General features: G+C 49.1%; 1 protein-coding gene across 1 annotated transcript in view; it reads right to left on the minus strand.

Annotated features, from left to right (window-relative positions):
• Window positions 1–5,395: 5,395 nt before the first annotated feature.
• MAD2L1 (mitotic arrest deficient 2 like 1) overlaps window positions 5,396–25,618 on the minus strand; it is a 34,445-nt gene continuing 14,222 nt past the window's right edge. The window contains exon 5 of the mRNA XM_063920242.1: window positions 5,396–5,989. Coding sequence (XP_063776312.1) covers window positions 5,820–5,989 — 170 coding nt within the window. The 3' untranslated portion in view covers window positions 5,396–5,819. The remainder of the gene's footprint in view (window positions 5,990–25,618) is intronic.

A 25,618-nucleotide genomic window follows, 5' to 3' on the forward strand; every position in this document is an offset into this window, starting at 1 on the left:
TGAGGTACTCCTGGTGAAGAGGGTAAATAGGGACATGCAGGTAAGCATCCTTGATGTCCAGTGATACCATGAAATTCTCCAAGCTTGCAATAATCGCCCTGAGCGATTCCATTTTGAACTTGAACCTTCGTATATAAGTGTTCAAGGATTTCAATTTTAGAATGGGTCTCACCGAACCGTCTGGTTTCGGTACCACAACATTCTGGAATAGTAACCCCGGCCTTGTTGAAGGAGGGGTACGTTGATTTCACCTGCTGGAAGTACAGCTTGTGAATTGCCGCCAGTACTACCTCCCTTTCTCCGAGGGCAGCAGGCAAGGCTGATGTGAGGTAACGGCGAGGGGGAGTCGCCTCGAACTCCAGCCTGTATCCCTGTGATACCACTTGCAGAAACTAGGGATCCACCTGTGGGCAAGCCCACTGGTCCCTGAAGTTCCCGAGACGCGCCCCCACCGCACCTGTCTCCACCTGTGGAGCCCCAGCGTCATGCGGTGGACTCAGAGGAAGCGGGGGAAGATGTTTGATCCTGGGAACTGGCTGTCTGGTGCAGCTTTTTCCTTCTTCCCTTGTCTCTGTGCAGAAAGGAAGCGCCTTTGACCCACTTGCTTTTCTGAAGCCGAAAGGACTGTACCTGAAAATACGGTGCTTTCTTAGGCTGTGAGGAAACCGGAGGTAAAAAATTTTCTTCCCAGCTGTTGCTGTGGATACGAGGTCCCAGAGACCATCCCCAAACAATTCCTCACCCTTATAAGGCAGAATCTCCATGTGCCTTTTAAAGGCAGCATCACCTGTCCACTGCCGGGTCTCTAATACCCTCCTGGCAGAATGGACATTGCATTAATTCTGGATGCCAGCCGGCAAATATCCCTCTGTGCATCCTTCATATATATGACGACGTCTTTAATATGCTCTATGTTAGCAAAATATTATCCCTGTCTAGGGTATTAATATTATCTGACAGGGTATCAGACCACGCTGCAGCAGCACTATTTATGCTGAGGCAAATGCAGGTCTCAGTATAGTACCTGAGTGTGTATATACAGACTTCAGGATAGCCTCCTGCTTTTTATCAGCAGGTTCCTTCAAAGTGGCCGTATCCCCAGACGGCAGTGCCACCTTTTTTGACAAACGTGTGAGCGCCTTATCCACCCTAGGGAATATCTCCCAACGTGACCTATCCTCTGGCGGGAAAGGGTACGCCAGCAGTAACTTTTTAGAAATTACCAGTTTCTTATCGGGGGAACCCACGCTTCTTTACACACTTCATTTACTCATCTGATGGGGGAACAAAACACTGGCTGCTTTTTCTCCCCAAACATAAAACCCCTTTTATGTGGTACTTGGGTTAATGTCAGAAATGTGTAACACATTTTTCATTGCCGAGATCATGCAACGGATGTTCCTAGTGGATTGTGTATATGTCTCAACCTCGTCGACACTGGAGTCAGACGCCGTGTCGACATCTGTGTCTGCCATCTGAGGTAACGGGCGTTTTTTGAGCCCCTGATGGCCTTTGAGACGCCTGGGCAGGCGCGGGCTGAGAAGCCGGCTGTCCCACAGCTGTTACGTCATCCAGCCTTTTATGTAAGGAGTTGACATTGTCAGTTAATACCTTCCACCTATCCATCCACTCTGGTGTCGGCCCCGCAGGGGGAGACATCCCATTTATTGGCCTCTGCTCCGCCTCCACGTAACCTTCCTCATCCAACATGTCGACACAGCCGTACCGACACACCGCACACACACAGGGAATGCTCTGACTGAGGACAGGACCCCACAAAGTCCTTTGGGGAGACAGAGAGAGAGTATGCCAGCACACACCAGAGCGCTATACAGGTTGAATATCCCATATCCAAATATTCCGAAATACGGAATATTCCGAAATACGGACTTTTTTGAGTGAGACTTAGATAGTGAAACTTTTGTTTTCTGATGGCTCAATGTACACAAACTTTGTTTAATACACAAAGTTATTAAAAATATTGTATTAAATGTCCTTCAGGCTGTGAATTGTGTGAATGTACACACACTTTGTTTAATGCACAAAGTTATAAAAAATATTGGCTGAAATGACCTTCAGGCTGTGTGTATATGAAACATAAATGCATTCTGAGCTTATATTTAGGTCCCATCACCATGATCTCATTATGGTATGCAATTATTCCAAAATACGGAAAAATCCCATATCCAAAATACCTCTGGTCCCAAGCATTTTGGATAAGGGAGACTCAACCTGTATAATGCAGGGATTAACACTATAACTGAGTGATTTTTCCCCCAATAGCTGCTTGTATACACATATTGCGCCTAAATTTAGTGCCCCCCCTCTCTTTTTAACCCTTTGAGCCTGAAAACTACAAGGGAGAGCCTGGGGAGCTGTCTTTCAGCTGCACTGTGAAGAAAAAATGGCGCCAGTGTGCTGAGGGAGATAGCCCCGCCCCTTTTTCGGCTGACTTTTTTCATGGATTCTGGCAGGGGTAATTTATCACATATATAGCCCTGGGACTATATATTGTGATGATTTGCCAGCCAAGGTGTTTATATTGCCCTCAGGGCGCCCCCCCCCAGCGCCCTGCACCCATCAGTGACCGGAGTGTGAGGTGTGCATGAGGAGCAATGGCGCACAGCTGCAGTGCTGTGCGCTACCTTGTTGAAGACAGAAGTCTTCTGCCGACGATTTTCCGGAACACTTCTTGCTTCTGGCTCTGTAAGGGGGCCGGCGGCGCGGCTCCGGGAACGAACACCAAGGTCGGGTCCTGCGGTCGATCCCTCTGGAGCTAATGGTGTCCAGTAGCCTAAGAAGCCCAAACTACCACCAGTTAGGTAGGTTCGCTTCTTCTCCCCTTAGTCCCTCGCTGCAGTGAGTCTGTTGCCAGCAGATCTCACTGTAAAATAAAAAAACCTAAAATATACTTTCTTTCTAGGAGCTCAGGAGAGCCCCTAGTGTGCATCCAGCTCAGCCGGGCACAAGATTCTAACTGAGGTCTGGAGGAGGGTCATAGTGGGAGGAGCCAGTGCACACCAGGTAGTCCTAAAGCTTTCTTTAGTTGTGCCCAGTCTCCTGCGGAGCCGCTATTCCCCATGGTCCTTACGGAGTCCCAGCATCCACTTAGGACGTCAGAGAAAGTTACATTAATTTTCTTATCTTTACAAAAGTAAGCCTTCTCCTGAGGTAAAGGAGGGGCCTCCGTAACTTCTAACACCTCCTTTATAGCAATCATCATATATTGAATGTTTTCTGCTAACTTTGGATCTATTCCCCTGGAATCACTAGTGTCGGCACAGGAATCAGAGTCTGTGTCGGTATCAGTCTGTACAACTTGTGTAAATGATCTTTTATGTGACCCAGAGGGGTCCCCTGTGGATGAAAAGGCAGAACTATTAAAAATCACATCTACGACAGATTTTCTACAGTTTTCTGCATGAGACTCAGACTTATCCAATCTCTTACTGATATGATTCACACTATCACGTAATTCTATCACCCATTCAGGCTCGTGGTGTGCCGGCAGCGCCACCACATTACAACTGTGTCCCTAAAATGGCTCCCTCAGGGGAAGAGCTCCCTGCCTCAGACATGTCACACACGTGCACAATCACACCACGGACACTCCGGGGCTTAATGGGGACAGACCCACAGTAAAGTCTGTCAGAAGGACACAGAAAGGAACAGCCAGCTCACAACTCAGCGCCAAAAGAAAAAATCCCTGTGTGGCATACTTTGTACACAGAGATCTTCAAGCGCTTTCTATTACGAATAATAGGTTTTAGCACCGAATATTACAACTTCCCCCCCCCTTTTTTTGCACCCCGATACTTGATTCAGAAGTGGAGAGGAGGATCAGCGTTTCTTGCCCTGTAGCTGCTGGGAGAAAATGGCGCTGAGCAGTGTGCTGGCTGCCTGAGGAAGAAGCGCGTTTTTCCTCAGCTTTAGAATAGATATTCATACTGGCAGGGGTGTAGGACAGTGTAAAAACAAAAAGGTATGCTACCTTTTGCCAGCGAGAGTAGGTTTCATGCAGCCCAGGGCGACCCCCCTCCCCCCGCACCCTGCTGTGCACTGCGTTAGGGATAGCATGTTCGCACACCGTTCCTGCTCGCTGCGCGGTACCTTGAGCCATCACGATGACCGGAGATCCCTCTCTGCAGGTCTCCGGTAATAATACTCACGCGTCTTCTGACTTCTGGCTTTGTTAGGGCGGTCACGGCGTGCTGTGGGAGTGAGCGCGTAGCCGCAGCTAGTGTTCAGTACTCTTCAGGAGCTAATGGTGTCCTGTCAGCAAGAAGCAGAGCCATGAAACTATTCAGAAAGTTGGTTCCTACTTCTTCCCCCTAAGTTCCACGAAGCAGGGAGACTGTTGCCAGCAGTCTCCCTGAAAATAAAAAACCTAAAAAAAGTCTTTCAGTGAAACTCAGTAGAGCTCCACTGGAGTGCGACCAGTCTGCCTGGGCACATTTTCTAAACTGAGGTCTGGAGGAGGGGCATAGAGGGAGGAGCCAGTTCACACTCTGAAAACGTCTTAAAGTGCCCATGGCTCCTGCAGAACAGTCTATACCCCATGGTACTGAAGTGGACCCCAGCATCCTCTAGGACGTATGAGAAACTAACTTTACCAAAAATTTTAGGAGGATGAACTTGAAAAGGTCACCCTTCTCAAACAGTACTTGTGATTTCAGTTCACATGTTCTGCTTTCATTATCTAGAGGAAGATGCATCAAACTATCTAAAACATGGAGAAACTGCCCATAGAAAAGGTGCTAAGAACTACTTCTTCACTCTTCAGAAGTTTTGATACATCTTCTCCATAGTCTTCTGTTAAATAAATTCAGATTAAAAGGTTTCACTTTGATCAGGCCTGGTCAACCTTTGCCTATCTAGCAGTTTTGAAACTACACATTCCAGCATACACTTCCACTGATCAGATGGTAAAGCATGCTGGGACATGTAGTTTCTAAACAGCTGGACAGCCACAGGTTGGCCATGCTGGACTTAAGGTGGGTAACACTAGGCGAGATGCTCTATGGGCGACGTGGCCTAGCGTTTCCCCCTCCTGGGCCGGGCGAGAGTACACACTGAGAGATATGACCGTTCATATCACTCAGTGACGTCACGCAGCGTACTGGCCCTTGCAGGCAGCTCCTGGACAACAGTCCAGATTGAGCTGCCTGCACAGCCGACAGCGAGGGTCATTAACGACTCGTGGGGCGCCCACGCATCGATCGTTGCTGGCGGCATACACGTTTGCCGAGAAAATGAGCGACGTCGCTCAGAAAAGGTGAAATGAGTGAGCCGCTCATTTTCTCAGCAAGTGTGTATGCACCTTCAGATCACCACATCATGTAAGGCCTTTGTAAAAAACTTACTTGGTTTGTTTGTAAAAAGTAAATACATGTAGTCATGTTTACACTTTATTTAATAAAAAAAAATGTTTAGAATCAGATAAACATTTGCAGAATAAGTGAAACTGGGGTGCCGAATTAAAGTTTACAGCCACCACAGTACATATAAATAAAATAATGTATACAATAAATGGGAACATGTTAATTCCTATACGGTAAGCAGCAGTAAATACAAACTGAATAAGACAAAATCAGTCTGAATCAGAACATTAATTGAGCATCTTCACACTTGAAATCGCATAAAACACTAGTTCATACTATACAACCATAAAAGGCCCACAAAGACCCCCAACAAATCTACAAATCCCAGCCGAGGGATAGCATATTAAAAGCTGCATCAGAAAAAACTGCGAATGACATTTGCAGTGCAGGAGGGGAAAAAGAAAACTCATCTGTGCACCAATAAAATATCAGTCACTATTAACAGTCTATCTTCTTGTATGCCACCATGCTGTTTACTTTGTGGATTGTAGTAGTGAATGAACGTAGACGGACTTCTTCAGAGTTAGAAACAAACTGAGGTCCAGATTCCTCCCATTTTTCTGGTACTTCCAAGTCTTTATCTGTGTAGATCAGCAAATCAAACGCACCTAGAAAACATATACAATTTTTTTTATTTTTAAATTGGGAAGGTGGGGTTAAGGAGATAAAAAATTAACACTAATACAGCTATAAGACAACAGATTAGCATTCAGGTCATAAGCCTTTTTTATTTTGGTGTACTGGTAACAAAGTACTAAAGTGGCAAAGAGCAGAGAATGGATAAATAAGATTTTTAACCTACCGGTAAATCTTTTTCTCCTAGTCCGTAGAGGATGCTGGGGACTCCGTAAGGACCATGGGGTATAGACGGGCTCCTCAGGAGACATGGGCACTCTAAGACCTTTTAATGGGCGTGAGCTGGCTCCACCCTCTATGCCCCTCCTTCAGACCTCAGTTATAGAACTGTGCCCAGAGGAGACGGACATTGAGGAAAAGGATTTTGTTAATTAAAGGTGAGATACATACCAGCCCACACCACAAACACACCGTATAACATGGTATATAACTAAACCAGTTAACAGCATGAACAACAGAAATCAGCAACAGTCTGATCTCAACCGTACACAACTGTCGTGTAACTACATCAGTAACTATGTACAAGTACTGCAGATTTATTCCGCACTGGGACGGGCGCCCAGCATCCTCTACGGACTAGGAGAAAAAGATTTACCGGTAGGTTTAAAATCTTATTTTCTCTTACGTCCTAGAGGATGCTGGGGACTCCGTAAGGACCATGGGGTTTATATCAAAGCTCCAGACCGGGCGGGAGAGTGCGGATGACTCTGCAGCACCGATTGAGCAAACAGGAGGTCCTCATCAGCCAGGGTATGAAACTTATAGAATTTTGCAAAAGTGTTTGAACCCGACCAAGTAGCTGCTCGGCAAAGCTGTAATGCAGAGACACCTCGGGCAGCCGCCCAAGAAGAGCCCACCTTCCTAGTGGAATGGGCCTTCACCGATTTTGGTAACTGCAATCCTGCCGTAGAATGAGCCTGCTGAATCGTGTTACAGATCCAGCGTGCAATAGTCTGCTTGGAAGCAGGAGCGCCAACCTTGTTGGCCGCATATAGGACAAACAGAGCCTCTGTTTTCCTAACACGAGCCATTCTGGCTACATAGATTTTTAAAGCCCTGACTACATCAAGTGACTTGGACTCCTCAAAGACATCCGTAGCCACCGGCACTACAATAGGTTGGCTCCTGTGAAACGACAAAACCACCTTAGGTAGAAATTGTGGACGAGTTCTCAATTCCGCTCTATCCACATGGAAAATCAGATAGAATTGGCGGCCTTGTCCCATAAGAGCCCTTTCACCCGCCTTACAGATGCCAAGGCCAATAACATGACCACTTTCCACGTGAGAAATTTTAACTCAGTTTGAAGTGGTTCAAACCAATGTGATTTAAGGAACTGCAACACCACGTTCAGGTTCCACGGTGCTACAGGGGGCACAAAAGGAGGTTGGATGTGCAGTACTCCTTTCACAAAGGTCTGTACTTCTGGAAGAGAGGCCAATTCCTTCTGAAAGAATATTGATAAGGCCGAAATCTGCACCTTAATGGAACCTAACTTTAGGCCCATATCCACTCCTGACTGTAGAAAATGGAGAAAACGACCCAGCTGGAATTCTTCCGTAGGAGCATTCTTGGATTCACACCAAGACACATACTTCCTCCAGATACTGTAATAGTGCTTCGTCGTTACTTCCTTCCTAGCTTTAAGTAGAGTAGGGATGACTTCCCCTGGAATACCTTTCCTAGCTAGGATCTGGTGTTCAACCGCCATGCCGTCAAACGGAATCGCGGTAAGTCTTGGAACACACACAGCCCCTGTTGTAACAGGTCCTCTCTGAGGCCAATCTGGGACAATGAGTATCGTCTGAACTTTTGTTCTCCTTATGATTCTCAATATTTTTGAGATGAGCGGAAGCGGAGGGAACACATAGACCGCTTGATACACCCATGGTGTTACTAGTGCGTCCCCTGCTATTGCCTGAGGGTCCCTTGCCCTGGAACAAATATGTCCGAAGCTTCTTGTTGAGGCGCGATGCCATCATGTCTATTTGAGGGAGTACCCAACAACTTGTCACTTCTGCAAAGACCTCTTGATGAAGTCCCCACTCCCCTGAAAGGAGATCGTGTATGCTGAGGAAGTCTGCTTCCCAGTTGTCCACTCCCGGAATGAATACCGCAGACAGAGCGCTTACATGATTTTCTGCCCAGCGAAGAATCCTGGTGGCCTCCGCCATTGCTGCTCTGCTCCTTGTTCCGCCCTGGCGGTTTACATGCGCCACGGCTGTGATATTGTCTGACTGGATCAGAACGGGTAGGTTGCGAAGGAGATGTTCCGCCCGTCTCAGGCCGTTGTATATGGCCCTTAATTCCAGCACGTTTATGTGCAGACAAGCCTCCTGGCTTGACCATATTCCCTGAAAGTTTCTTCCCTGTGTGACTGCTCCCCAACCCCGGAGGCTCGCGTCCATGGTCACGAGAACCCAATCTTGAATTCCAAACCTGCGACCCTCTAGAAGGTGAGCACTCTGTAGCCACCACAGGAGAGAAATCCTGGCCCTGGGGGACAGGCTTATCATCTGATGCATTTGGAGATGGGACCCTGACCACTTGCTCAGTAGGTCCCACTGAAAAGTTCTTGCCCAAAAACGACAGCCGAGTTGTGGGCCCAACTGCGACTTTGGCAAATTTAGAAGCCAGCCGTGTTGATGTAGCACCCTCAAAGAGAGAGCCACGCTCTTCAGTAATTGTACTCTTGATCTCGCTTTTATCAGGAGATCGTCCAGGTACGGGATTATTTTGACACCCTGCTTGCGCAGGAGTACCATCATTTCTGCCATTACCTTGGTGAAAATTCTCGGGGCAGTGGAAAGCCCAAACGGCAACATCTGAAACTGGTAATGACAATCCTGTACAGCGAATCTCAGGAACGCCTGATGAGGAAGGTATATGGGGGACATGAAGGTATGCATCCTTCATGTCTAGCGACACCATAAAATCCACCCCTTCCAGGCTGGAGATCACTGCCCAGAGAGATTCTATTTTGAATTTGAATCTCTTCAAATATAGATTTAGGGATTTTAGGTTCAGAATCGGTCTGACCGAACCGTCCGGCTTCGGGACCACAAACAGGGTTGAATAGAATCCCTTTCCCTGTTGCAACTGGGGAAACGGATAATCACTTACTGTTGACACAGCTTTTGTATAGCCGCCGAAACAATTGCTCTCTCTGGGAGAGAAGCTGGCAAGGCCGATTTGAAAAATCGGCATGGAGGCAACTCTTCTAACTCCAGTTTGTAGCCTTGGGACACAATTCCTATCACCCAAGGATCCAAGTCCGAATAAACCCAGACCTGGCTGAAGAGCTGAAGACGTACCCCCACCGGTGCGGACTCCCGCAGCGGGTCCCCAGCGTCATGCGGTGGATTTGGTAGAGGTCGGGGAGGACTTTTGTTCCTGGGAACTAGCCGAAGCTGGTGTTCTTTTCCCTCTACCTCTGGCGAGGAAGGATGAACCGCGCCGCTTTCTGAATTTATGAGACCGAAAGGACTGCATCTGGTATTGAGGTGTTTTCTTTTGCTGTGGGGGAATGTAAGGCAGGAAAGAAGACTTACCCACGGTAGCTGTGGAAACCAGGTCCGCAAGGCCTTCCCCAAACAGAACTTCACCCTTGTAAGGTAAGCCTCCATAATACCCCTTTCACACCGCAGCTTGAACCCGGTAAATTACAGATTTTTCAGGCTTCCTAAACAGTTCGAGCTGCGATGTGAAAGGGTCACCTTCAACTTACCGTTTTCAAGATTCCAGTATTTTGAAAAGGTAAAAAAGCAGGGTCCTACCCGTTTCAGACCCGTTTCATTGTGCAGTGTGAAAGGGTCTGAAACGGTATTTGCAAGCCCCAGAAGGTGATAGGCTGTCTCCATGTGTGATGTCACCAGAAGCAGGGAAAAAACATTTAAAATGACAACCACTGTTTTGTATGGGTGAAACAGGGTTCAGTGTGAAAGGTACCAAAACGGTAATGAAATGGTAATATACTGGTTACAACATGCAATGTGAAGGGGGTTTAACTGCTCAGACCCGTTTTAAGAACAGTTTCAAAAGCAGGTTTTGCGATGTGAAAGCAGCATAAGTCTCTTGGAGTCGGCATCCCCAGTCCTTTGTCGGGTCCACAGTGACCTCCTAGCTGAAATTGCCATGGCATTTGCTCTTGAACCCCAAGAGCCCAATATCTCTCGCAGCCTCCCTCATATATAACGCTACGTTCTTTGTGTGACCTAATGTCAACAAAACACTGTCTTTATCATGGGTGTCCATGTCAGATGACAAGTTATCTGCCCATGCTGCAATTGCGCTCCCCACCCATGCCGACGCTACCGCCGGTCTGAGCAGGGCTCCCGTAGTCGCATAAATTGATTTTAAGGTAGTTTCCTGCCTGCGATCCGCAGGATCTTTTAAGGTCGCCGTGTCCGGAGACGGTAGGGCCACCTTTTTGGACAAGCGCGTATGGGCCTTGTCCACCGTGGGTGAGGATTCCCACCGTAACCTGTCCCGTGAGGGGAAAATAAGAATTTACTCACCGGTAATTCTATTTCTCGTAGTCCGTAGTGGATGCTGGGGACTCCGTAAGGACCATGGGGAATAGACTGCTCCGCAGGAGACTGGGCACATCTAAAGAAAGATTTAGGTCTATCTGGTGTGCACTGGCTCCTCCCCCTATGACCCTCCTCCAAGCCTCAGTTAGAACACTGTGCCCGGAAGAGCTGACACAATAAGGAAGGATTTTGAATCCCGGGTAAGACTCATACCAGCCACACCGTATAACTCGTGATAGGAACCCCGGTTAACAGTATGAAAACAACGGAGCCTCTGAACAGATGGCTCGCAATAACAACCCGATTTGTGTAACAATAACTATTTACAAGTATTGCAGACAATCCGCACTTGGGATGGGCGCCCAGCATCCACTACGGACTACGAGAAATAGAATTACCAGCGAGTAAATTCTTATTTTCTCCGACGTCCTAGTGGATGCTGGGGACTCCGTAAGGACCATGGGGATTATACCAAAGCTCCCAAACGGGCGGGAGAGTGCGGATGACTCTGCAACACCGAATGAGAGAACTCCAGGTCCTCCTCAGCCAGGGTATCAAATTTGTAGAATTTTGCAAACGTGTTTGCCCCTGACCAAGTAGCAGCTCGGCAAAGTTGTAAAGCCGAGACCCCTCGGGCAGCCGCCCAAGATGAGCCCACCTTCCTTGTGGAATGGGCTTTTACAGATTTAGGCTGCGGTAGTCCCACCGCAGAATGCGCCAGCTGAATAGTGCTACAAATCCAGCGCGCGATAGTCTGCTTAGAAGCAGGAGCACCCAGTTTGTTGGGTGCATAAAGGATAAACAGCGAGTCAGTTTTCCTGACTCCAGCTGTCCTGGAAACAATAAGAATTTACTTACCGATAATTCTATTTCTCGGAGTCCGTAGTGGATGCTGGGGTTCCTGAAAGGACCATGGGGAATAGCGGCTCCGCAGGAGACAGGGCACAAAAGTAAAGCTTTTACAGGTCAGGTGGTGTGTACTGGCTCCTCCCCCTATGACCCTCCTCCAGACTCCAGTTAGGTACTGTGCCCGGACGAGCGTACACCATAAGGGAGGATTTTGAATCCCGGGTAAGACTCATACCAGCCACACCAATCACACCGTACAACTTGTGATCTAAACCCAGTTAACAGTATGATAACAGAGGAGCCTCTGAAAGATGGCTTCCTAAACAATAACCCAACTTAGTTAACAATAACTATGTACAAGTATTGCAGATAATCCGCACTTGGGATGGGCGCCCAGCATCCACTACGGACTCCGAGAAATAGAATTATCGGTAAGTAAATTCTTATTTTCTCTATCGTCCTAAGTGGATGCTGGGGTTCCTGAAAGGACCATGGGGATTATACCAAAGCTCCCAAACGGGCGGGAGAGTGCGGATGACTCTGCAGCACCGAATGAGAGAACTCCAGGTCCTCCTTTGCCAGGGTATCAAATTTGTAAAAATTTACAAACGTGTTCTCCCCTGACCACGTAGCTGCTCGGCAGAGTTGTAATGCCGAGACCCCTCGGGCAGCCGCCCAAGATGAGTCCACCTTCCTTGCGGAATGGGCCTTAACAGATTTAGGCTGTGGCAGGCCTGCCACAGAATGTACAAGTTGAATTTTGTTACAAATCCAACGAGCAATCGACTGCTTAGAAGCAGGTGCACCCAACTTGTTGGGTGCATACAGTATAAACAGCGAGTCAGATTTTCTGACTCCAGCCGTCCTTTAAATGTATATTTTTTAAGGCTCTGACAACGTCCAACAACTTGGAGTCCTTCAAGTCGTCTGTAGCCGCAGGCACTGCAATAGGCTGGTTCAGGTGAAACGCTGATACCACCTTAGGGAGAAAATGCGGACGCGTCCGCAGCTCTGCCCTATGTCGAATGGAAAATTAAATAAGGGCTTTTATAAAACAAAGCCGCCAGTTCAGATACTCTCCCGGCCGAAGCCAGGGCCAGTAACATAGTCACTTTCCATGTGAGATATTTCAAATCCACATTCTTTAGTGGTTCAAACCAATTGGATTTGAGGAAATCTAAAACTACATTTAGATCCCACGGTGCCACCTTAGGCACCACAGGAGGCTGTATATGCAGTACTCCTTTGATAAAAATCTGGACCTCAGGGACTGAGGCCAATTCTTTTTGGAAGAATATTGATAGGGCCGAAATTTGAACCTTAATAGATCCCAATTTGAGACCCATAGACAATCCTGATTGCAGGAAATGTAGGAAAACGACCCAGTTGAAATTCCTCCATCGGAGCACTCCGCTGCTCGCACCACGCAACATATTTTCGCCAAATACGGCGATAATGCTTCGCGGTGACTTCCTTCCTTGCCTTTATCAAGGTAGGAATGACTTCTTCTGGAATGCCTTTTCCTTTTAGGATCTGGCATTCAAACGCCATGCCGTCAAACGCAGCCGCGGTAAGTCTTGAAAAAGACAAGGACCCTGCTGAAGCAGGTCCCTTCTCAGAAGTAGAGGCCACGGATCGTCCGTGACCATCTCTTGAAGTTCCGGGTACCAAGTCCTTCTTGGCCAATCCGGAGCCACTAGTCTTACTCCTCTTTGCCGTATAGTCCTCAATACCTTTGGTATGAGAGGCAGAGGAGGAAACACATATACCGACTGGTACACCCAAGGTGTTACCAGCGCGTCCACAGCTATTGCCTGCGGATCTCTTGACCTGGCGCAATACCTGTCCAGTGTTTTGTTGAGGCGAGACGCCATCATGTCCACCATTGGTTTTACCCAACGGTTTAATAGCATGTGGAAAACTTCTGGATGAAGTCCCCACTCTCCCGGGTGAAGGTCGTGTCTGCTGAGGAAGTCTGCTTCCCAGTTGTCCACGCCCGGGATGAATACTGCGGACAGTGCTATCACGTGATTCTCCGCCCAGCGAAGGATCCTGGCAGCTTCTGCCATTGCCCTCCTGCTTCTTGTGCCGCCCTGTCTGTTTACATGGGCGACTGCCGTGATGTTGTCCGACTGGATCAACACCGGTCTTCCTTGAAGCAGAGGTTCCGCCTGGCTTAGAGCATTGTAGATTGCTCTTAGTTCCAGAATGCTTATGTGAAGAGACTTTTTCAGGCTCGACCACACTCCCTGGAAATTTCTTCCCTGTGTGACTGCTCCCCAGCCTCTCAGGCTGGCATCCGTGGTCACCAGGATCCAATCCTGCATGCCGAATCTGCGGCCCTCCAATAGATGAGCCTCCTGCAACCACCACAGAAGGGATACCCTTGTCCTCGGCGACAGGGTTATCCGCAGGTGCATCTGAAGATGCGACCCTGACCATTTGTCCAACAGATCCCTTTGCATGGAATCTGCCGAAAGGGATTGCTTCGTAAGAAGCTACCATTTTTTCCCAGGACTCTTGTGCATTGATGTACAGACACCTTTCCTGGTTTTAGGAGGTTCCTGACCAGGTCAGATAACTCCTTGGCTTTTTCTTCGGGAAGAAAAACCTTTTTCTGAACTATGTCCAGAATCATCCCCAGGAACAGCAGACGAGTTGTCGGCATTAATTTGGATTTTGGAATATTCAGAATCCATCCGTGCTGCTTTAGCACCTCTTGAGATAGTGCTAAACCCATCTCTAGCTGTTCTCTGGACCTTGCCCTTATTAGGAGATCGTCCAAGTATGGGATAATTAATACGCCTTTTCTTCGAAGAAGAAATATTATCTCGGCCATTACCTTTGTAAAGACCCGAGGTGCCGTGGACAAACCAAACGGCAGCGTCTGAAACTGATAGTGACAGTTTTGTACAACGAACCTGAGGTACCCCTGGTGTGAGGGGTAATTGGAACGTGGAGATACGCATCCGTGATGTCCAAGGATACCATAAAGTCCCCTTCTTCCAGGTTCGCTATCACTGCTCTGAGTGACTCCATCTTGAACTTGAACTTCTTTATGTACAGGTTCAAGGACTTCAGATTTAGAATAGGCCTTACCGAGCCATCCGGCTTCGGTACCACAAAAAGAGTGGAATAATACCCCTTCCCTTGTTGTAGAAGAGGTACCTTGACTATCACCTGCTGAGAATACAGCTTGTGAATGGCTTCCAAAACCGTCTCCCTTTCTGAGGGGGACGTTGGTAAAGCAGACTTCAGGAAACGGCGAGGTGGCTCTGTCTCTAATTTCAACCTGTACCCCTGAGATATTATCTGCAGGATCCAGGGATTTACCTGCGAGTGAGCCCACTGCGCGCTGTAATTCTTGAGACGACCGCCTACCGCCCCCGAGTCCGCTTGCGAAGCCCCAGCGTCATGCTGAGGCTTTTGTAGAAGCCGGGGAGGGCTTCTGTTCCTGGGAAGGAGCTGCCTGTTGCTGTCTCTTCCCTCGTCCTCTGCCTCGTGGCAGATATGAATAGCCCTTTGCTCTCTTATTTTTAAAGGAACGAAAGGGCTGCGGTTGAAAGGTCGGTGCCTTTTTCTGTTGGGGAGTGACTTGAGGTAGAAAGGTGGATTTCCCGGCCGTAGCAGTGGCCACCAAATCCGATAGACCGACCCCAAATAACTCCTCTACGCATCGCCTGTCCACTGTCGTGTCCATAAAGCTCTTCTGGCCGAAATGGACATAGCACTTACCCGTGATGCCAGTGTGCAGATATCTCTCTGTGCATCACGCATATAAAGAAATGCATCCTTTATTTGTTCTAACGACAGTAAAATATTGTCCCTGTCCAGGGTATCAATATTTTCGATCAGGGACTCTGACCAAACTACCCCAGCACTGCACATCCAGGCAGTCGCAATAGCTGGTCGTAGTATAACACCTGCATGTGTGTATATACCTTTTTGGATATTTTCCATCCTCCTATCTGATGGATCTTTAAGTGCGGCCGTCTCAGGAGAGGGTAACGCCACTTGTTTTGATAAGCGTGTTAGCGCTTTGTCCACCCTAGGAGGTGTTTCCCAGCGCTCCCTAACCTCTGGCGGGAAAGGGTATAAAGCCAATAACTTCTTTGAAATTAGCAGTTTTTTATCGGGGCACCCCACGCTTCATCACACACGTCATTTAATTCTTCTGATTCGGTAAAAACTACTGGTAGTTTTTTCACACCCCACATAATACCCTGTTTAGTGGTACCTGTAGTATCAGCTAAATGTAACATCTCCTTTATTGCCAAAATCATATAACGTGTGGCCCTACTGGAAAATACGGTTGATTCGTCACCTTCACCACCGGAATCAGTGCCTGTGTCTGGGTCTGTGTCGACCGACTGAGGCAAGGGACGTTTTACAGCCCCTGACGGTGTTTGAGGCGCCTGGACAGGCACTAATTGAGTGTCCGGCCGCCTCATGTCGGCAACGACTGCTTAAGCGAGTTGACGCTATCCCGTAATTCCACAAATAAAGGCATCCATTCTGGTGTCGACCCCCTAGGAGGTGACATCCTCATATTTGGCAATTGCTCCGCCTCCACACCAATAACGTCCTCATACATGTCGACACACACGTACCGACACACAGCAGACACACAGGGAATGCTCTATACGAAGACAGGACCAACTAGCCCTTTGGGGAGACAGAGGGAGAGTCTGCCAGCACACACCAAAAAGCGCTATATATGACAGGGATAGCCTTATGATTAAGTGCTCCCTTATAGCTGCTTTTATATTAATATATTGCCATTTATTTTGCCCCCCCTCTCTGTTATACCCTGTTTCTGTAGTGCAGTGCAGGGGAGAGACCTGGGAGCCTTCCTGACCAGCGGAGCTGTGACAGAAAATGGCGCCGTGTGCTGAGGAGATAGGCCCCGCCCCTTTTCCGGCGGGCTCGTCTCCCGCTATTTAGTACATTTAGGCAGGGGTAAATATCTCCATATAGCCTCTGGGGCTATATGTGAGGTATTTTTAGCCTTTTTAAAGGTTTTCATTTGCCTCCCAGGGCGCCCCCCCCCCAGCGCCCTGCACCCTCAGTGACTGCCGTGTGAAGTGTGCTGAGAGGAAAATGGCGCACAGCTGCAGTGCTGTGCGCTACCTTAAGAAGACTGCAGGAGTCTTCAGCCGCCGATTCTGGACCTCTTCTTGCTTCAGCATCTGTGAGGGGGCCGGCGGCGTGGCTCCGGTGACCATCCAGGCTGTACCTGTGATCGTCCCTCTGGAGCTTCATGTCCAGTAGCCAAGAAGCCAATCCATCCTGCACGCAGGTGAGTTCACTTCTTCTCCCCTCTGTCCCTCGTTGCAGTGATCCTGTTGCCAGCAGGAATCACTGTAAAATAAAAAAACCTAAGCTAAACTCTCTAAGCAGCTCTTTATGAGAGCCACCTAGAATTGCACCCTTCTCGGCCGGGCACAAAAATCTAACTGGAGTCTGGAGGAGGGTCATAGGGGGAGGAGCCAGTACACACCACCTGACCTGTAAAAGCTTTACTTTTGTGCCCTGTCTCCTGCGGAGCCGCTATTCCCCATGGTCCTTTCAGGAACCCCAGCATCCACTTAGGACGATAGAGAAATAAGTTTTCAGGGCCCTGACTACGTCCAGTAACTTGGAATCCTCCAAGTTCCTAGTAGCCGCAACCACAATAGGCTGGTTCAAGTGAAACGCTGATACCACCTTCGGGAGAAACTGAGGACGAGTCCTCAACTCTGCCCTATCCATATGGAAAATCAGATAAGGGCTTTTATAGGACAAAGCCGCCAATTCTGACACACGCCTGGCCGAAGCCAGGGCCAACAGCATGACCACTTTCCACGTGAGATATTTCAAATCCACAGTCTTAAGTGGTTCAAACCAATGTGATTTCAGGAACTCCAAAACCACATTGAGATACCAAGGTGCCACTGGGGGCACAAAAGGAGGCTGAATACGCAGAACTCCTTTGACAAAAGTCTGAACTTCAGGCAGTGAAGCCAGTTCTTTCTGGAAGAAAATCGACAGGGCCGAAATCTGGACCTTAATGGACCCCAATTTGAGGTCCAACGTCACCCCTGCTTGCAGGAAATGCAGGAATCGACCCAGTTGAAATTCCTCCGTTGGGGCCTTCCTGGCCTCACACCAAGCAACATATTTCCGCCAAATGCGGTGATAATGTTTTGCGGTGACATCCTTCCTGGCTTTGATCAGGGTAGGGATGACTTCCTCCGGAATGCCCTTTTCCTTCAGGATCCGGTGTTCAACCGCCATGCCGTCAAACGTAGCCGCGGTAAGTCTTGGAACAGACAGGGCCCCTGCTGCAGCAGGTCCTGTCTGAGCGGCAGAGGCCAAGGGTCCTCTGAAAGCATCTCTTGAAGTTCCGGGTACCAAGCTCTTCTTGGCCAATCCGGAACCACGAGTATAGTTTTCACTCCTCGCCTTCGTATTATTCTCAGTGCCTTGGGAATGAGAGGCAGAGGAGGAAACACAAACCGACTGGTACACCCACGGTGTTACTAGAGCGTCCACAGCGATCGCCTGAGGGTCCCTTGACCTGGCGCAATATCTTTTTGTTGAGGCGGGACGCCATCATGTCCACCTGTGGTCTTTCCCACCGGTTTACCAGCATTTGGAAGACTTCTGGATGAAGTCCCCATTCTCCCGGGTGGAGGTCGTGCCTGCTGAGGAAGTCTGCTTCCCAGTTGTCCACTCCCGGAATGAACACTGCTGTCAGTGCTAACACATGATTTTCCGCCCATCGGAGAATCCTTGTGGCTTCTGTGTGACTGCGCCCCAGCCCCGAAGGCTGGCCTCCGTGGTCACCAGGACCCAGTCCTGTATTCCGAATCTGCGGCCCTCTAGTAGATGAGCCCTCTGCAGCGACACCCTGGTCCTTGCTGACAGGGTTATCCGCTGTTGCATCTGGAGATGGGACCCGGACCATTTGTCCAACAGGTCCCACTGGAAAGTCCTTGCGTGGAACCTTCCGAATGGAATTGCTTCGTACGAAGCTACCATTTTTCCCAGGACTCGTGTGCATTGATGTACCGACACCTGTCCCGGTTTTAGAAGGTCTCTGACTAGAGATGACAACTCCTCGGCTTTTTCCACTGGAAGAAACACTTTTTTCTGGTCTGTGTCCAGAATCATTCCCAGGAACAGAAGACGTGTCGTCGGGACCAGCTGTGACTTTGGAATATTGAGAATCCAGCCGTGCTGTTGTAGCACTTCCCGAGAAAGTGCTACCCCCACTACCAACTGTTCCTTGGACCTCGCCTTTATCAGGAGATCGTCCAAGTACGGGATAATTAAAACTCCCTTCTTGCGAAGGAGTATCATAATTTCGGCCATTACCTTGGTAAAGACCCTCGGTGCCGTGGATAACCCAAACGGCAGCGTCTGGAACTGATAGTGACAGTCCTGTACCACAAATCTGAGGTACTCCTGGTGAGGAGGGTAAATGGGGACATGCAGGTACGCATCCTTGATGTCCAGGGAGACCATGTAATCCCCCTCGTCCAGGCTCGCAATAACCGCCCTGAGCGATTCCATCTTGAACTTGAACCTTTTGATATAAGTGTTCAAGGATTTTAAATTTAAGATGGGTCTCACCGAACCGTCCGGTTTCGGTACCACAAACATTGTGGAATAGTAACCCTTCCCTTGCTGAAGGAGGGGTACCTCAACAATCACTTGCTGTGAATACAGTTTCTGGATAGCCACCAACACTGCCTCCCTGGCAGAGGGAGTTGCTGGTAAGGCAGATTTTAGAAAACGGCGGGGGGGAGTCTCGAATTCCAGCCTGTACCCCCCTGAGATACTACTTGAAGGGTCCAGGGATCCACCTGTGAGAAAGCCCACTGTGTGCTGAAATTTCTGAGACGGGCCCCCACCGTACCCTGATCCGCCTGTGCAGCCCCAGCGTCATGCTGTGGACTTACCGGACGCGGGGGAGGACTTTTGCTCTTGGGAACTGGCTGTATGTTGCAGCTTTTCCCTCTACCTTTGCCTCTCGGCAGAAAGGATGCGCCTCGAGCCCTCGTGTTTACAGTGCCTTCTTTTGCTGTGGGGTAGCCTGTGGCAAAAATGTCGATTTCCCAGCCGTAGCTGTGGAAACGAGGTCTGAAAGACCATCCCCAAACAGTTCCACCCCCTTATAAGGCAAAACTTCCATGTGCCTTTATGAATCGGCATCACCTGACCACTGCCGAGTCCATAACCCCCTTCTGGCGGCAATGGACATTGCGCTTATTTTTGATGCCAGCCGGCAAATATCCCTCTGTGCATCACGCATGTATAAGACAGCGTCTTTTATATGCTCTACTGTCAGCAAAATGGTGTCCCTATCCAGGGTATCAATATTATCCGACAGGGAATCTGACCACGCAGCAGCAGCACTGCACATCCATGCTGATGCAATCGCTGGTCGCAATATAATGCCCGTGTGTGTATATATAGCTTTTAGGGTAGCCTCCTGCTTTCTATCAGCAGGATCCTTTAGGGCGGCCGTATCCGGAGACGGTAGTGCCACCTGTTTTGATAAACGTGTTGGCGCTTTATCTACCCTAGGGGATGTTTCCCAACGTGACCTATCCTCTGGCGGGAAAGGGTACGCTGCCAATAACCGTTTAGAAATTATCAATTTCTTATCGGGGGAAGTCCAGGCTTCCTCACACACCTCATTTAATTCCTCAGATGCAGGAAAAACTACTGGTAGTTTTTTCTCACCGAACATAATACCCTTTTTTGTGGTACTATCAGAAATGTGTAATACATTTTTCATTGCCTCAATCATGTAACGGGTGGACCTATTGGAGGGTACACTAGTCTCATCGTCGTCGACACTGGAGTTGGTATCCGTGTCGACATCTGTGTCTGCCATCTGAGGTAGCGGGCGTTTTAAAGCCCCTGATGACATTTGAGACGCTGGAACAGTCACAAGCTGAGTAGCCGGCTGTCCTATGTCGTCAAACCTTTTATGTAAGGAGCTGACACTGTCACGTAATTCCTTCCATAAGTCCATCCACACAGGTGTCGACCCCTCAGGGGGTGACAACACATTTACAGGCATTTGCTCTGCCTCCACATCATTTTCCTCATCATACATGTCGACACAGCGGTACCGACACACAGCACACACACAGGGAATGCTCTGACAGAGGACAGGACCCCACAAAGCCCTTTGGGGAGACAGAGGGAGAGTATGCCAGCACACACCAGAGCGCTATATACCACAGGGATATCACCTATAAAGAGTATTTTCCCTTATAGCTGCATATATATATTATACTGCGCCTAAATTTGTGCCCCCCCTCTCTTTTTTACCCTTTCTGTAGTGCAGGACTGCAGGGGAGAGCCAGGGAGCGATCCTTCCAGCGGAGCGGTGAGGGAAAATGGCGCCAGTGTGCTGAGGGAGATGGCTCCGCCCCTTTTTCGGCGGGCTTTCTCCCGCTTTTTGTGTTATTCTGGCAGGGGTAATTTACACCTATATAGCCTCTGGGGCTATATATGGTGTCAGTTTTGCCAGCCAAAGTGTTAATATTGCTGCTCAGGGCGCCCCCCCCAGCGCCCTGCACCCATCAGTGACCGAAGTGTGTGGTGTGCATGAGGAGCAATGGCGCACAGCTGCAGTGCTGTGCGCTACCTTGGAGAAGACAGAAGTCTTCAGCCGCCGATTTTCCGGACCTTCTTGCTTCTGGCTCTGTAAGGGGGACGGCGGCGCGGCTCCGGGAACGGACGACGAGGTCGGGTCCAGTGTGCGATCCCTCTGGAGCTAATGGTGTCCAGTAGCCTAAGAAGCCCAAGCTACCACCACTTAGGTAGGTTCGCTTCTTCTCCCCTTAGTCCCTCGCTGCAGTGAGCCTGTTGCCAGCAGGTCTCACTGTAAAATAAAAAACCTAAACTATACTTTTTTTCTAGGAGCTCAGGAGAGCCCCTAGTGTGCATCCAGCTCGGCCGGGCACAGAAATCTAACTGAGGCTTGGAGGAGGGTCATAGGGGGAGGAGCCAGTGCACACCAGATAGACCTAAATCTTTCTTTAGATGTGCCCAGTCTCCTGCGGAGCCGTCTATTCCCCATGGTCCTTACGGAGTCCCCAGCATCCACTAGGACGTCAGAGAAAGGATACGCCATTATAATTCTATTGGGAATCTGCAGCCTCTTGTCTGGAGTTTCCCAAGCCTTTTCAAATAAAGCGTTCAGCTCATGTGATGGGGGAAATGTTACCTCATGTTTCTTCCCCTTAAACATACAGACCCGTGTGTCCGGGACAGATGGGTCCTCTGTGATATGTAATACATATCGCAATAATCATGTATTGAACACTTTGCCACCCTTGGGTGCAACTTTGCCTCATCATAGTCAACACTGGAGTCGGAATCCGTGTCGGTATCAGTGTCTGCTATCTGGATAAAGGGACGTTTTTTGGGACCCTGAAGGGTCTTGTGCCACAGTAAGAGCCATGGAGTGACTCCCTGGTTGGCATTTGGACTCTGCTTTGTCCAATCTCTTATGTAATAAAGCCACATTCGCATTCAAAACATTCCACGTCAACCCAATTAGCCGTCGGCGGTGCCTCCGGAGAAAATACTACCATCTGCTCTGCATCCTCCCTAGAAGAGCCTTCTGCTTCAGACATGTCGACACACACGTACTGACACCCCACACACACTGGGATATATGGATATGGGGACAGACCCACAATAAGGCCCTTTGGAGAGACAAAGTATGCCAGCTCACACCCAGCGCCCTGTGGTTCTGAAACAAAGTACCAGACTAGTAAGCGCTTTCATAATAACTTTTGCACCAAATTAATGTGCCCCCCCCCCCTCGTTTTGCACCCTTTTACTTGTGTACAGAAGCGGAAGAGTCTGGGAGCAGCTTCTCTGTGGAGAAAATGGCGCTGGTTAGAGCTGAGGGAACAAGCTCCCCCCCTCGATGGCGGGCTTCGGTCCAGCTGTTTCTTTATACTGGCGGGGCTTTATATACTGCCTCAGCAGTATCTATACTTGTGCCAGTCTATATATGAGGTAAAGATTGCTGCCCAGGGCACCCCCCCTGCGCCCTTGCTGTGCAGTTGTGTGCGTGGGAGCAATGGCGCGCTGCGCGGTACCTCACGAAGATCTGAAGTCTTCTGCCGCCTTTGAAAGCTTCTTGCTTCCTATACTCACCCGGCTTCTATTTTCCGGCTCTGCGAGGAGGACGGCGGCGCGGCTCTGGGACGAACAGCAAGGACGACACCTGTGTTCCGACCCTCTGGAGCTAATGGTGTCCAGTAGCCTAAGAAGCAGAGCCTATCCGTAAAGTAGGTCTGCTTTTCTCCCCTCAGTCCCACGAAGCAGGGAGCCTGTTGCCAGCAGTGCTCCCTGAAAATAAAAAACCTAACAAAAGTATTTTCTAGAGAAACTCAGTAGAGCTCCCCTAGTTTGTGACCAGTCTCCTCTGGGCACAGAATCTAACTGAGGTCTGGAGGAGGGGCATAGAGGGAGGAGCCAGCTCACGCCCATTAAAAGGTCTTAGAGTGCCCATGTCTCCTGCGGAGCCCGTCTATACCCCATGGTCCTTACGGAGTCCCCAGCATCCTCTAGGACGTAAGAGAAATATAAGTTAATAAGATTTTACTTACCGGTAAATCTATTTCTCGTAGTCCGTAGTGGATGCTGGGGACTCCGTAAGGACCATGGGGAATAGACGGGCTCCACAGGAGACAGGGCACCCTAAGAAAGAATTTGGATACTGGTGTGCTCTGGCTCCTCCCTCTATGTCCCTCCTCCAGACCTCAGTTAGAGAAACTGTGCCCGGAAGAGCTGACAGTACAAGGAAAGGATTTTGGAATCCAGGGCAAGACTCATACCAGTCACACCGTATAACTTGTGATAAACTTACCCAGTTAACAGTATGAACAACAACGGAGCATCAGATCAACCCTGATGCAACCATAACATAACCCTTATTTAAGCAATAACTATATACAAGTATTGCAGAAGAAGTCCGCACTAGGGACGGGTGCCCAGCATCCACTACGGACTACGAGAAATAGATTAACCGGTAAGTAAAAATAAGATTTTACTTACCGATAAATCTATTTCTCGTAGTCCGTAGTGGATGCTGCGGACTCCGTCAGGACCATGGGGATTAGCGGCTCCGCAGGAGACAGGGCACAAAAATAAAGCTTTAGGATCAGGTGGTGTGCACTGGCTCCTCCCCCTATGACCCTCCTCCAAGCCTCAGTTAGGATACTGTGCCCGGACGAGCGTACACAATAAGGAAGGATTTTGAATCCCAGGTAAGACTCATACCAGCCACACCAATCACACCGTACAACTTGTGATCTGAACCCAGTTAACAGTATGACAAACGTAGGAGCCTCTGAACAGACGGCTCACAACAATAACAACCCGATTTTTTTGTAACAATAACTATGTACAAGTATTGCAGACAATCCGCACTTGGGATGGGCGCCCAGCATCCACTACAGACTACGAGAAATAGATTTATCGGTAAGTAAAATCTTATTTTCTCTGACGTCCTAGTGGATGCTGGGGACTCCGTCAGGACCATGGGGATTATACCAAAGCAACGGGCGGGAGAGTGCGGATGACTCTGCAGCACCGAATGAGAGAACTCCAGGTCCTCTTTAGCCAGGGTATCAAATTTGTAGAATTTTACAAACGTGTTCTCCCCCGACCACGTAGCTGCTCGGCAGAGTTGTAATGCCGAGACCCCTCGGGCAGCCGCCCAGGATGAGCCCACCTTCCTTGTGGAATGGGCCTTGACAGATTTAGGCTGTGGCAGGCCTGCCACAGAATGTGCAAGTTGAATTGTGCTACAAATCCAACGAGCAATCGTCTGCTTAGAAGCAGGAGCACCCAGCTTGTTGGGTGCATACAGTATAAACAGCGAGTCAGATTTTCTGACTCCAGCCGTCCTTGAAATATATATTTTCAATGCCCTGACAACGTCCAGCAACTTGGAATCCTCCAAATCGCTAGTAGCCGCAGGCACCACAATAGGCTGGTTCAGGTGAAACGCTGACACCACCTTAGGCAGAAACTGAGGACGCGTCCGCAGTTCTGCCCTGTCCGAATGGAAAATCAGATATGGGCTTTTATACGATAAAGCCGCCAATTCTGACACTCTCCTGGCTGAAGCCAGGGCCAGTAGCATGGTTACTTTCCATGTAAGATATTTCAAATCCACCGATTTGAGTGGCTCAAACCAATGGGATTTGAGAAAATCCAAAACTACATTAAGGTCCCACGGAGCCACTGGGGGCACAACCGGGGCTGTATATGTAGTACTCCTTTTACAAAAGTCTGGACTTCAGGAACTGAAGCCAATTCTTTCTGGAAGAAAATCGACCGGGCCGAAATTTGAACCTTAATGGACCCCAATTTGAGGCCCATAGACAATCCTGTTTGCAGGAAATGTAGGAATCGACCCAATTGAAATTCCTCCGTGGGGGCCTTCCTGGCCTCACACCATGCAACATATTTTCTCCAAATGCGGTGATAATGTTGTGCAGTCACATCCTTCCTGGCTTTTACCAGTGTAGGAATGACCTCTTCCGGAATGCCTTTTTCCCTTAGAATTCGGCGTTCAACCGCCATGCCGTCAAACGCAGCCGCGGTAAGTCTTGGAATAGACACGGTCCCTGCTGAAGCAGGTCCCGTCTTAGAGGTAGAGGCCACGGATCTTCCGTGAGCATCTCCTGAAGTTCCGGGTACCAAGTTCTTCTTGGCCAATCCGGAGCCACGAGTATCGTTCTTACTCCCCTTTGCCGTATAATTCTCAGTACTTTTGGTATGAGAGGCAGAGGAGGAAACACATACACTGACTGGAACACCCACGGTGTTACCAGAGCGTCCACAGCTATTGCCTGAGGGTCTCTTGACCTGGCGCAATACCTGTCCAGTTTTTTGTTGAGGCGAGACGCCATCATATCCACCTTTGGTTTTTCCCAACGGTTCACAATCATGTGGAAGACTTCTGGATGAAGTCCCCACTCTCCCGGGTGTAGATCGTGTCTGCTGAGGAAGTCTGCTTCCCAGTTGTCCACTCCCGGAATGAACACTGCTGACAGTGCTATCACATGATCTTCCGCCCAGCGAAGAATCCTTGCAGCTTCTGCCATTGCTCTCCTGCTTCTTGTGCCGCCCTGTCTGTTTACGTGGGCGACTGCAGTGATGTTGTCCGACTGGATCAACACCGGCTGA

Source organism: Pseudophryne corroboree, chromosome 1, assembly GCF_028390025.1.
Source record: "Pseudophryne corroboree isolate aPseCor3 chromosome 1, aPseCor3.hap2, whole genome shotgun sequence".
NCBI lineage: Eukaryota > Metazoa > Chordata > Amphibia > Anura > Myobatrachidae > Pseudophryne > Pseudophryne corroboree.